Source organism: Pimephales promelas, chromosome 1 (genome assembly GCF_988280905.1).
Source record: "Pimephales promelas chromosome 1, fPimPro1.hap1.1, whole genome shotgun sequence".
Classification (NCBI taxonomy): Eukaryota; Metazoa; Chordata; class Actinopteri; order Cypriniformes; family Leuciscidae; genus Pimephales; species Pimephales promelas.
In genome coordinates this window covers 5,150,175-5,163,472 of record NC_142769.1, presented here as the reverse complement: position 1 = coordinate 5,163,472, position 13,298 = coordinate 5,150,175, and the positions used below count along the sequence as shown (strand labels likewise).

Below are 13,298 nucleotides of genomic sequence, written 5' to 3'. Positions count from 1 at the left end.
GCTTTAGTTGAATAATTGTGAACGCTGCCATCCGCACGCTGGTGCGCAACAAACAGGCAAACAAGTTCTAAACGAACTCTGGTTCAGTTCAACTATAATATGATCGCAGCACGGTGCAAATACATTATAACCAATCAAAAAACAGGACGTGATGTCACAAGAGGCAACCCTACAAAGAACAGAATGCTCAAGCATACCTGTTTTTTCTCGTCATGAGCAATACTGCCCATTACAGTTCGGTAAAGTACTTCTTTACACATTTTATAAGCTCTTCACAAGTATTCAGCTGGTAAAAAATACCATAATATGTACACACATACAATAAGCGAGTTTAGCCCAGCACACAGCACCGTTTTGAATGTTTGGTAAGTTCCATTGGAAAATATACGTCCTAAAAGCTGTTTTTTGTTGTTGTTTGATATCTTCAGGTTCGGTCTTAAAAATGACAGTGGGAATGGATAGCAAAGAAGGACTAAGTGTATCAATTTCTTTTTTGGTCCGGACCAAAAGAACCAAGGTAACCAAACAAGTGCGAACACACCCTTAAGGTGATGATACACAGGGCAACTTTTTGATCAATGTTCCTGGGCAATGTTACCGAGTGATCATTTTTTCCCATTGAGAATGGGCAACAATTTTAGACTAATTTAGATCGGTCGTGGGCCCTGTGTCTCACCTGGTTGAAGGTAACATTGCTCAAAAACTTCCCCAGTGTATCATCGGCTTTAAAGTCGCATCTGTGATTCAGTAAAGAGAGAGAACATGTTCTGCGAGGCACTGTAGAAGCAAGTCTCTTGCCTGTTTGTGAGGATGCTGTTGCTGCCGCTCTCCCAGTCAGCTGTAGGGTTGGAGCGCAGCAGCTTGTTTTTACTGGTGTCCAGTGGTACGAGCAGGTAGACCATCAGGCTGGCATAGTGGATGGCCTGGCTGAACACTGTACTCTCCTCGTTCTTCACCAGCTCCTGTTGTTTCTCTTTGCTCAGACTGGGCCAAGCACGCAACTGCTCTGCTGCGAGGTCCATAGCGGTCCGTTCTGAATCACTGGATGCGGTGGACAATGTACTCTGTTCCTGATGAAGAGATGGGATCCAGGGTTAAACGATATCCCTTTTCTACTGAAAGGGTGTCAGACTCGGTGCTCACTAAGGTTTGTGTGGACCTCTATCAAAATCAACAACCTAATTGACAATGATACTATGTAACATATTCATAAAAAAGGCACACCAGTCTTAGTTTACAAGCCTTCAAATAAAAGTTCTTGTTTTTATTATATTTTTATAACTTAAAACAATGGATGGGTGGATGGGTGGGTGAATGGATGGATGGATGATGATGGATGGATATATGTATGGATGGATGGATGGATGGATGGGTCTGATGGGTAGGTGGTTGGGTAGATGGATGGATGGATGGGTGGATGAATGGATGGGTGGGTGGGTAGATGGATGGATGGATGGATGGGTGGGTGAATGGGTGGATGAGTGGATGGATGGATGGGTGGGTCTGATGGGTAGGTGGTTGGGTAGATGGATGGATGGATCGGTGGATGAATGGATGGATGGATGGGTGGGTCTGATGGGTGGGTGGGTAGATGGATGAGTGGATGAATGGATGGATGGATGGATGGGTGGGTCTGATGGGTGGGTGGGTAGATGGATGGGTGGATGGATGGATGCATGCATGGATGGAGGGGTGGATGGGTTTGGATGGATGATGATGGATGGGTGGATGAATGGATGGATGGATGGATGGATGGATGGATGGGTGGGTGAGTAGATGGATGGATGGATGGATGGATGGATGGATGGGTGGATGGATGAATGGATGGATGGATGCATGCATGCATGGAGGGGTGGATGCGTTTGGATGGATGATGATGGATGGGTGGATGAATGGATGGATGGATGGATGGATGGGTGGGTGAGTAGATGGATGGATGGATGGATGGATGGGTGGATGGATGAATGGATGGATGGATGGATGGATGCATGGATGGATGGAGGGGTGGATGGGTTTGGATGGATGATGACGGATGGGTCGGTCTCATGGGTGGGTGGATGGGTGGATGGATTAGACCCGTAAAAAAGTCGACTTTAAGACTTTACCTTGATCTTGGCGGTGATGAGTTGCTTGTCCTCAGGGGCAGTGAGGTAAAGCGCTCTGATCTGGTTTTGCACCTCCGAGTAGAAGGTGGCCTCCCAGAACTGCTGATTGGTCCAGATAGGATGGTCTTGTATGCAGGTGTAGGCGAACTGATCCACCCCAGCTGCCAGTTTCTGTAAGCAAGAAGATGGATCAGCAGGGCAACACAATGTGAAGGAAAGTCTGGCAGACTGCTAAGATAAACACGGTGCCTGCTACTGTCTACACAACAGGTCAGATCAGCCGAGCTCAGGTCCTCGCAGCTCATGAAACCAACTGGGCTGTAGAGCGCTTGTAAAGGAGTCCATTAAAAAAGCATGGTGAAAACAGGAAAGTAACACACTGTTGCCAAAGGTTTTAGGAGCAGTAAGTCATTTTTAGTGGTTATAATGTTCTCAAAACATACAGTAGGGCTCATACAGAGAAAGATTGGAAGGCAAGACTTTGAAAACATGACCATAGTGTTATTCTGTGCGCTCCAACGCAAACCATATCACATGTGGGCTGCTTACTGACTCTAAAGGACATCTGCTAAAGTTATGAAGGTTATTGTAATTGCACATGCGGAACTTTGTGGATCACACACCATGCATGACATCTTTCTCACCTTCCATTGGTCTGTAAAGCTCACACCTCAGATTAGGTTACCATCCAATGTCTTCTTAAAACCCATACAACATTATGACAAACTGTCTTTGCTACTTAATTCGCCTACAACTTACCAAACCACAATCACAAGTGAAATGACGGATGGAAAGAGAAAAAAATCAGGAGCAATGGAAAGATGGAGACAAACATAATAACCAAGAACAGATTCTGGCTATGTCTCAATTAGCATACTAGGCACTGAAAGTATGTGCTTCACTGGTGATAATAAGTACACATATTTGAGTATGTAGAAACAGAGTTTGCTAGTATATAGGGTGATATTACCATGTCCTCAAATTGTTGCATACTATGCATGTTTGATGTTCCCATTTTAGTTTCAAGAATCACACAGCAGTGGCTTATTATCTGTGCTTGGGTTTCATTGACTAAGCAGTAGCCTGTGAAATCTGCATACAAACATTTTGAAAATCATGACTCACCAACTTTCGCACTAAATTCAACAAACATGGCTGAATTAAATCAATATTTCCACTTGCCACTGTGTAGCATTTACAAAAGTTGAAGGTAGTCCGAGCTTCTTTGATTGAGTGGAATATTTTGCATGTACAGATGAAATTCAAGAGAACCATCAAACCCTGTTTCTAGTTCCCAACAACTTTTGGGTAATGTTATATAATCAAGCATGCATGGATCCATTGGAAATACTACATCATCTGGACATGTTAGTATAATGTTTTTAACTTTACATCATGTGGTGCGCATTAAATGCATTATTTCTTTCTATTTACGAGACAGCATGCAAACGAGGACACAACCTCTGAATCTGTTTCACGAACACCGCAACTTGAGAACAACTCGTAACCCCCAATCCTGTATATCTGTCAGCCGTTTCACAAGGCTGACATATATGCATTTTTCCCTAAGTATGGCCCTCGATCACTGTTAAATTACCAGCACTGACATTAATGTGAAGGTTTGTTTGGACAGTTTATCTTTCCCTATGTAGCCTGGAATGTCTAATATGCATTTCAACACCACGAGACCATATAATAGAGACTGGCCCATGTCAAACTGTGCTGATAAATCCAGTTCATCTATAATTTTTTGCTGAGATGGCTAAAGCTGGCCAGGTTAATGCTTTGAGGGCTTGCATTTACTATTGGCCTGTCTAGACCCCATTTCTAAAAGGCTGACATACAGATGGAGCGAAGTGAAAAAAGGGCAAGAATTGCAGCAGGAGGAACAGTGCAGTTGTTATTACAGGATGCGGACCAGGAACACACCGCCAGAGATGTATTATTTGTCTTCAACATGGTTGTGCGCCATCTGACTGGCAACAGATGGGGGTGGATGTGTGCAGATTTGTTGGTTTTCCCAATAACAGATGTGAGGGGGTCACTTTGACCTCTTCCAACTGTACAGCCTTGATGATAGGGGAGAGAGAGAGAGAGTCTTGACAATGTCAAGATGGACGACTATACATTCCAGGGGGGGATTTTTTTTTTTTTTAATCAGACTTTGTGAAAGTGTTATTGGCAGGTACACTAAAAGAATATATTTCTTGTTCATATTGATTAATTCAAATGAGCTAAAGTAACAATTTTTTTACTTAATGTCATTGTGTTCAATCCAACTAATATATTTAAAACGAAAGTGTGATTAATCCATTTGTTTTAACACTACATGAATCATTCACTGGGCGGTGGATGTGTAATTCCCAGCATGCTTGGGAAGGAACTGCATTTAGGGAGTATATTTAGGGATTAAGTGTTATTTTAAAAAGATCTTACAGTTTAATTCTCAGTTATGTTGGACATTTAGAGTGGTTTCTGCAATGTCTTCGAATTACATTGTGATTAGGCTGTGGGTACACAGTGAATAATAAGTATACTAATGTTGGTATTGACACCAGTCTTTTCTTATTTGTTCATTATTGCATATAACTAGGAAATTCATTAAAATTAAGAAAATTAAACTTAAGAAAATTAACGAAACGTCTGTAAATTATTAAAAAAAACATTAAACTGGACCAACATAGGAAAATTTAGTTTGAAAATACGTTTGTTAAACTTAATAGATTCAATGAATTTGACCTATACCAGCACATGCACACAACTACACTGATTTACTTTTAATGAACAAAATTAAAATTGTGAGTAAATATGAATTCATATCTTGAGTGGTGGAGTAAAAACTGGTGGCCTTGAATGGGTTGAAGTAAAGCTGCACGATAAAAGGTCGCAATCTCGATTTCAACATCCATGCAATCTTACTCCTAAATGACAGCGATTCAGCTATGAAAAAAGAGCCATAGTGACTTTCCCGATTGCAGCAACTTCCATTTTAATTACAGATATTTTGTGCCAATTTTTTGGTATTACTGAACACATATGGGTTGGAAATCCTGATTCATTTGCAAAGCAATAATCCAATTTTGTGCATGTTTTTGATGGAAACATGGCTAATGGTGTGGTACCCTTTCAAAAGGTACTAAACTGTATAATTTAGGTGCTAATGTATACCTTTAAGGTACTAATATGCACCCTGAAGGGGTAGATAAGGTACAATGATCCAGGTTGACAGCTTTAGTCTGTATTTTCAGAGACTTTCTGCTCAACCAATGCATTCAATGGTATTAGGTGGTGGCTCATGTGAACTTGCGCCTACACTCCTATTGATAGTCACCGCAGATTTGCATAAAATGCTTAAGTGTGTTGCATCACCAACATCTAGCATACTTTCCTCAAATCACCAACCATCACTGAAAAAAACAGACTTCTTGATGCTTTTTCAATGCAAATCAATGCTATTCTAAACCCTTGAGATGAAGATGGTTAAGGAACATGGTAGCTGGTTTGTATGTGGTCTATAAGCTCCAACCACCTTGAAATAAAGGTCAACTAGATCGACTAGAGTCCAACTAGAAAACATGTAAATTCAGTCACCATCAGAAACTGTTTTAGCTGGAATTTTCCAACAGGGATTTAAAGCAAATGCTTCATTTGTGTCAGAAAATAGAAAACCAGCACAGTGTAATGATTTACCAACATTATGGAACAAATCCCTGCTTACTTAATACTAGAAGACATTCCGTTTGCAGAGCCAGGAAGGAATCGAAAGAGTCGAATGCAAATGCATTAAAATATTTGTGTCTACTTGAGCTAAAAGACATCTACGATTAAACAGTGCATTTACAATTATGATTTATGTCAAACAAAAAATAAGCAACAAAGAACATCAGGGCAAAAAGTTAAATGGTTGAACAAACAGAACAGTCTGGCCCATCGGTATGCAGGACATGCTGTAATCATGTCCCACAATGCAAAGTAAACAGGGGAAGGTCAAGCTATGGTCAGCAAGACTCGGCTAGCATGGCGGTTTCATGCTAGCTCGTGGATTGACAAGAGATGAAAGTAACAACAGCAAACACACCAAATCCATTTCTGCTGAACTGTGGCTGAAACACTTGCCTGCTGGAGACCTGCTTCAAACCACAATTGTACATGCGAAATGTATTATTTCAAGACAGATACCCGACACTTCAAGTAATGGATTTACAGACATAACATTATTTACTGACAAACACAATGGAAAATCTCTCCCTTTCCCATAATACGGTCACGTGGAGTCTACAGTGGGAGTCGAGTGACGCGGCACAATGGAACTGGATCGCTCCAATTATCAACTCAAAAAAAAAAATATTTAGGCCTACATCCATTCATATTACAAGGTTTTAACATTACTTCTCAAACAAATACCCAACATGTATGGGAAAGCAGACATTAAACATTCAGGACAGACAACACAGGTACAGGATGTAAAACACTCGTAAACATGCTTCAGGTGCACAAACATAACAAAACAAGCTCTTGAAAGATCCACAACCCTCCCAGACATCACAGCAGACATAACAGCGCAGCGCAGCAACAATGATGATATCAGGCAAGAGTGAAGTAATGTGTTTATATTGAATATTCACTCAAATACAGACCGAATTCACCGAAAGAGAGCATTTTGAGTACGTTCCCATGTTCAGTTGCGTGCAGACCTTGACTACAGAACAGCATAGCCCTCTGGGAAAGACGACAACGTGCTGGAGGAGTGCCACGATGACCCAGCTAACCGAGTGAACGTGCAAAACACAACTTGTGGATGCCCTCTCACATTCTCACAAGTATAAGAACACACACACACACAGAGCAGGAGATGTTTATAGGGCTCATCATATCATAACCACAAGTTTATCAAGATGCAAGTGTATCTTTCTAAGGAAATGGCATGAATGAATATAATGCATGCCCGAATATACATCCTATGTTACACTTTTTCTCAATTTAACATATTCCCAATTCTGTTTTAATGATTAAATGAAATATTAGTAATGAAACAAAAAGCATGTCTAATTAAAGCTGCAAGCAGCGATGAAAAGGGCCCTCGCACCCGTGCCGCCACCACGGTGGGCTAATGATAATAAATATAGGAGGACTATGTCAAAGAATTTGTCTTTGCACACTTTCCGCTACCAGCAGGTGGCGCTATTGCCATAACAAAATATGAGGATGGTCATGTGTTCAGGACAGGACTCTTATCAAACGTGTCAAAAGTTTGTGGATTTGTATGGAAACTGCAAGCAATATTGAACTATATGACATATTCATGCACAAATCACCAAAAGGCTGAAATTGGGTGTACATTTGTCAGGCCGCCAAGGGCACACCCTTCAACGAAAACTCAAGATCTTCGCAATTTAACGTCACAAAGGCCTTAAGATTACACTCACCAAATTTGAAGAGGATCAGATCAAAACTGTAGGAGGAGCTTGTTAAAAGTACAACATCAGGAAATTACGAAAAATGCACAAAATCTAGGAGGAAGTTCCTGTTGTGTTTAGAGACTTTTTTGTAGGTATTGGGTCATTACATGTATGTACCAAATTTCACCTGTGCATGAAATGTAGAGCCAGGGCAAAATGTGGGGGCAATAATTTAAAGAATTTGGCCCACCCAATTTGGAAAACCATATCACGCAAAGTTTCATGAGTTTTCGAGCATGTTTAGACCCTCTAAAAAGCGATTCTTTTAAGAGAAGAAGATTAACAATAAACAGAGCAAAAACAATAGGGTCCTCGCACCATTGGTCCTCGGGCCCTAATTAATTGAAATCAAACATATGCAAATAAAAAAAAAATTATTTAATGCTAATGTTTTTAAGGTTGGTTAAATTCTAGCTGTATAAGGGTGGTGATGGCGCAGTGGATGAGACACATGCCTTTGGTGTGAGCGACCCGGGTTCGAATCCACTAGTGTCCCTGAGCAATACACTTAACCCCTAGTTGCTCCAGAGGCGTGTGACCTCTGACATATACAGCAATTGTAAGTCACTTTTGATAAAAGTGTCAGCTAAATGAATAAATAAAATAAAAAAAATGTTAAAAAAAACTTTCTAACGGCCCTGTGAAATCCATTTTATTTTTTCCCAAATTGTGTTTTATTTTTCCCAAATTCTGTGTTTTTCATTTTCGTTTTTTCTGGAATTCCATTGTAATGGTTTAATTCAATTTTACTTAACATTTCTAATCAATTTAAATCATTCCTAATCAACTGAATTCATAAAAATGTAACAATTTAATTATTTGTTAGATTTTTTACAATAATACTTTTTCAGAAATTTTGTGTCGGAAGTTTTCATTTTCTTCGAAAACCAACTGACATAAAATCCTGCTCCAAATTGACGTTATTAAACATCAAATGTGTTTTGTTTGGTTGTGATTGTGTCACACAGCGGACAAATTATTTGATGCTCAAAACTTGTTTATACAAGAGAAAAAGAGCCCAAAATAGAGTAACAAAAACCAGACTTTGACCTAATTTTTTTTACTAACACATGTAAACAGTCTGTACACGTCATCTTTAACTGTTTCATGAGCAGGGAGGCTCTATTTGAATGATGGCTCCGTGTGGCAGCGACCATGCTTATTAAAGATCAATTAACTGCCTGGAGACTGACCTTTTCCCAGAAGAAAGAGAATGAATCAGAGCTCAAAGGCTAAACGAAGTGCATGCTGATCACTTGCGAGAAACCTTTTGACCTGCCATGGCAACTGACCTGCCTACATATTCATGCCGTGTGTGAGAGCGCGTGATTTCTCACAAGGGACGTAATAACGGATCAGGTGTCACTCCGAGAACCAGACTGGTTGTTTTTCGCCCTACAAAACTCCATTTGAGGTGACTTTGAGGTATTCATGACATAAAAAACATTCTCAAGCAGAGGAACAATGAGCTAAGATTAATTTAGGTTACATAAAAGCACTCATTTACAATGCTGAATGCTGTGTAAATCATGGCAAACAGATAGTTGTAAATGGAGCGGATCTTTGTGGGAAAGTCTTTGATTTCCTTTGGCTCAGAGGTAAAAAAAAAGAGAGGTGTTTACTAAGACAAGCATCACAGTTACTCATACTTAAGGTTAGGGATTCAAATAAAACCTTATCCAAGGCGCACTACACGTTGGTCATTCATATTCAGAAATTTGTGCTATGAATGACACCTCAAATCATGTATTTCTATTATTAAGGGATCAGACTTCAAGAATGCAAAAGGGATCAACTTTGAGCTCTAGTGTGTCTGCGGTAGTGTCCATACTTCAGTTGGGTCATCCTTTAAGCAGTGGCAGACGAGAGATGGCGTTCAAGCCTTTATCTCCTGCCGAGCCAACACTGAGAACCTCGAAAACGCAGTCTGGTTTAGTACAAGGCGACTGAGAGGGAAGGGGAGGGCTCATGGAAAAATGCATGAAGCTTTAATGGTGGTGCGACACAGGGATCCTCTGAGGATAGCCCTGAATGCTGCATTTAAAGTGCATCTTGCTGGAGTTAGAATTGATTTCAGGTGATGAGTGAAATATATCAGTTGTGTTGACCATAATAATTTAGCCTGAGGTTTGTGTGATATCGATAGCATAAGTAACACTTTACTTGAAGGGGTGTGCATAAGACTGACATGACACCTTCATAACCATGACATGACGTAGGGTTTATGCATGTCTCCTGCAAATATGACATTGTTTGAGACGTCTTTGTTATGACACCTTGACATTATGTGGTCGGCTTTGACATTGGCTGTCATGAGGCATTATACTGTAACTGTGGCATGCATATTTTTTGTGACCTCAACTACAGTGGTACTAATTGAATTTGTCATTAAAAAGTTATAATGGCTTCATGACAGCCAATGTCAAAACCAACCACCTGACAGTTTAATTTAATGTTAACCAATAAAGCTACACTCTCAGAAAAAAAGGTACAAAAGCTGTCACTGGGGCTGTACCTTTTCAAAAGGTAAGCTAATATGTACATTTTAAGTAATATGTAAAATTTAAGTGCTAATATGTACATTTTAGGTGCTAATGAGTACATTTTAGGTGCTAATAAGTACATTTTAGGTGTTAATGTGTACATTTTAAGTGTTAATATGTACATTTTAGTTGCTAATATGTCAATTTCATGAGCTAATATGTCAATTTTAGGTGGTAATATGTACATTTTATGTGCTATTATGTACATTTTAGGTGTTAATATGTACATTTTAGGTGATATGTACCACTAAGGTACCAATATGCAGCCTTTGGGTACAAAAGTGTACCTTTTTAAAAGGTACAGTCCCAGTGACAGCTTTTGTACCTTTTTTTCTGAGAGTGTAGGTGGTTTCTTAAGTTTGATAATTAATCATGTTTATGACAGGTTGTGTTGTCTTAGTAATGTCAAGTTGCCATGACAAAGACACTGGTTATATGATGTATTGGTTTATGTCAAGTTGTCATCTCAAACAATGTCATATTTGCATTAAAGATGTCATAACTGAGCGAATGACACTTAATGACAGTTGTCACAAACATGCATAAAACTTACTTCATATTGATAACATGTCATGTCATGATTATGAAGGTGTCATGTCAGTCTTATGCACACCCCTTCAAGTAAAGTGTTACCGCCTAAACTTTTCTTTAGCACTGCAAAAAACAAGCAAAGTTTTACTCCATATCCGTCAGCTCTTTTCTGTGTAACGCTATAATCAGGATTCGCTCTTACATAAAAATGGCAAATGGGAAACAGGAAAATTGAAAAACAGGAACTTCAGGGTTTAAAGAATAGCTTTCAGATGTCTTAATGAAAGACTTGAATTGTTGGCCTCACCGCACGGAAACTAGGGCTCTCGGGAACAGTCTGATTGGCAGGTGCATCTCATCGATGAAAATGAACAATGACTGTGGAAAAATTTCCGATTACATATCCCTATAACTACTTAGGAATTGTTCAAGTGCAAGCACCACTGAGTATTAAACTAACAAAACCCTCGACCACTGTTCATGTTAAAAATATGAATGACGCCTCAAATTGTGGCTTGTTGAGAAAAGTTGTGCTATTGCTTTTCTAAGCATTTTGCCTGCTGGAAAACAACCGATTGTTAGAATGGTCTCAGTCGGGAACCTGGCGAAGGGCGGCGAATTAAGGAACGGGGTGGCGCTGATTACAAGGGAGAGGCAGACGATCCGTCACAATATATTAGGTAGGGCTGGGTAATAAATATCGATTTCTCGATATTAATCGATTCTCATTTTTACGAACCGATATTGATTCTTAAGTCCCAAGAATCGATTATTCATCCTGTTTCATTTGAATGAATGGGATATTGTATCGCGGCTGCGCGCATAAAAAAAAAATCGCAATAATCTTTGTCCTTTGTTACTATTGATATGTCTCAATTTTCAAATTACGTCCATTTTCTTTAGAAATTCAAACACACAAATAACGTTTTGGCGCTGTGGCGTGAGATCGCTCTGGCGCAGCTGATGAGAAGCAGCAGCGCTGATCTCTCTTCCGGCTTAATAATACCAGTTACAGCGCGAAATAAACATGAATGAGCGTCTAAAAGTGTGTTAAAAGATAGAGTACAACTTATCGAAATTCGTATCATGTCACATTGATTCGCTCAATCAGCGTTTCAACCGTGGAAAGACGTCAGTTAAACAGCTTGTAATCAATGTATCGTCATATTTACCTCAGAAAACCCACATCAACTCGTTAGTCAGCTAGGAAAAAATAACTACAGAGAGGAGCATTTTGCTAAATATATAGCCACCATTTAAATGTTTATATTTTCATATAATCTTCTTATTATAAAAATAAGTAAAAGTGTAATTTAAGTGATTCATTCATTATTACCTTCATATTAGGCTAATGAAGCCTAGTAGGCTACAACTAGACTCCTATAGTTTACAGCATTAGTTAAGAGATTTGATTCCCTTGAGAAAAAAATGCCATTTATTGTAACTGATATCCAAAATAATCGATAATCGTGTCACGATTCGATACTGAATTTACCATACGATATTATTGTGATACTCCAAGACATATGATAAAAGGTTAACAATAAATGTACTTGATTTGATATTACATTGTGAGGGTACATGAATAGGCTTGGTTTGGTGCTGGTAACCCAATGGTAACCAAATGCACATACTCACAATTTGTATCAAATTTTAAAATTGTATTAAAATCAAAGATTTTTTCCCCCCAAATCATGTAGCCCTACCCAGTATGCAACCATATAGTGTAGCTGTCACGGTGTGAGATGGTGGAGTGCAGGAGTGCAGGCAGAAGGAATAGGAGGAGTCCAGATGAACGTGAAGATACTCATTTTAATCAAACATACAGGTAGGAGGACAGGGAATCTCCGGGTAACATACAACATCGACCGACAACCATTGAGTAAAACAGAGGGAACTAAATACACAGAATAATCAAACATAATGAGGTGAGAACAGGTGAAACAGATGATGATGACGAGGAACAGGTGGCTGATGAGGGAGTGAACACGGGATAGGGTGACGAGAGGATCCTGGGAAGTGTAGTGCTGAAGACAAGACAGACTGGTGCAGACGGAGGACTGTGACAGAACTCCCCCCTCCCGGGAGGCGTGACCTCACGCCGCGGAACAGAGGAAGGAGGGGGGACGAACTGGGGCCTGAGAGGGGCGTGGCCAGGGCGGAGCAGGCTGAGGGCGTGGCCAGGGCGGAGCAGGCTGAGGGCGTGGGCAGGGCGGAGCAGGCTGAGGGCGTGGCCAGGGCGGAACAGGCTGAGGGCGAGACCAGGGCGAAGCAGGCTGAGGGCGTGGCCAGGGCGGAGCAGGCTGAGGGCGTGGCCAGGGCGGAGAAGGCTGAGGGCGTGGCCAGGGCGGAACAGGCTGAGGGCGTGGCCAGGGCGAAGCAGGCTGAGGGCGAGACCAAGGCGAAGCAGGCTGAGGGCGTGGCCAGGGCGGAGCAGGCTGAGGGCGAGACCAGGGCGAAGCAGACTGAGGGCGTGGCCAGGGCGGAGCAGGCTGAGGGCGTGGCCAGGGCGGAGCAGGCTGGACGGTCTCCGGCACAGGCTGGACGGTCTCTGGAACTGGACTGGTCGAGCCCGGCGAAGAAGAGAGCTCGCGCTCGGAGAAACTGGACGGAACCAGCAGTGACGAGCATTCAGTCTCTGGAGGACTGGCCGGAACCAG

At 41.0% G+C, this 13,298-nt stretch overlaps 1 protein-coding gene across 4 annotated transcripts in view; it reads right to left on the bottom strand.

Annotated features, from left to right (window-relative positions):
* The window catches only part of sbf2 (SET binding factor 2), a 168,882-nt gene that overhangs the window by 45,134 nt on the left and 110,450 nt on the right, over nucleotides 1-13,298 (bottom strand). For all 4 annotated transcript variants that reach the window (XM_039690899.2, XM_039690902.2, XM_039690903.2 and 1 more), the window contains exons 18-19: nucleotides 2,106-2,276; nucleotides 799-1,070 (exon numbers count right to left, since the gene is read on the bottom strand). In XM_039690899.2, coding sequence (XP_039546833.2) covers nucleotides 799-1,070; nucleotides 2,106-2,276 — 443 coding nt within the window. The remainder of the gene's footprint in view (nucleotides 1-798; nucleotides 1,071-2,105; nucleotides 2,277-13,298) is intronic.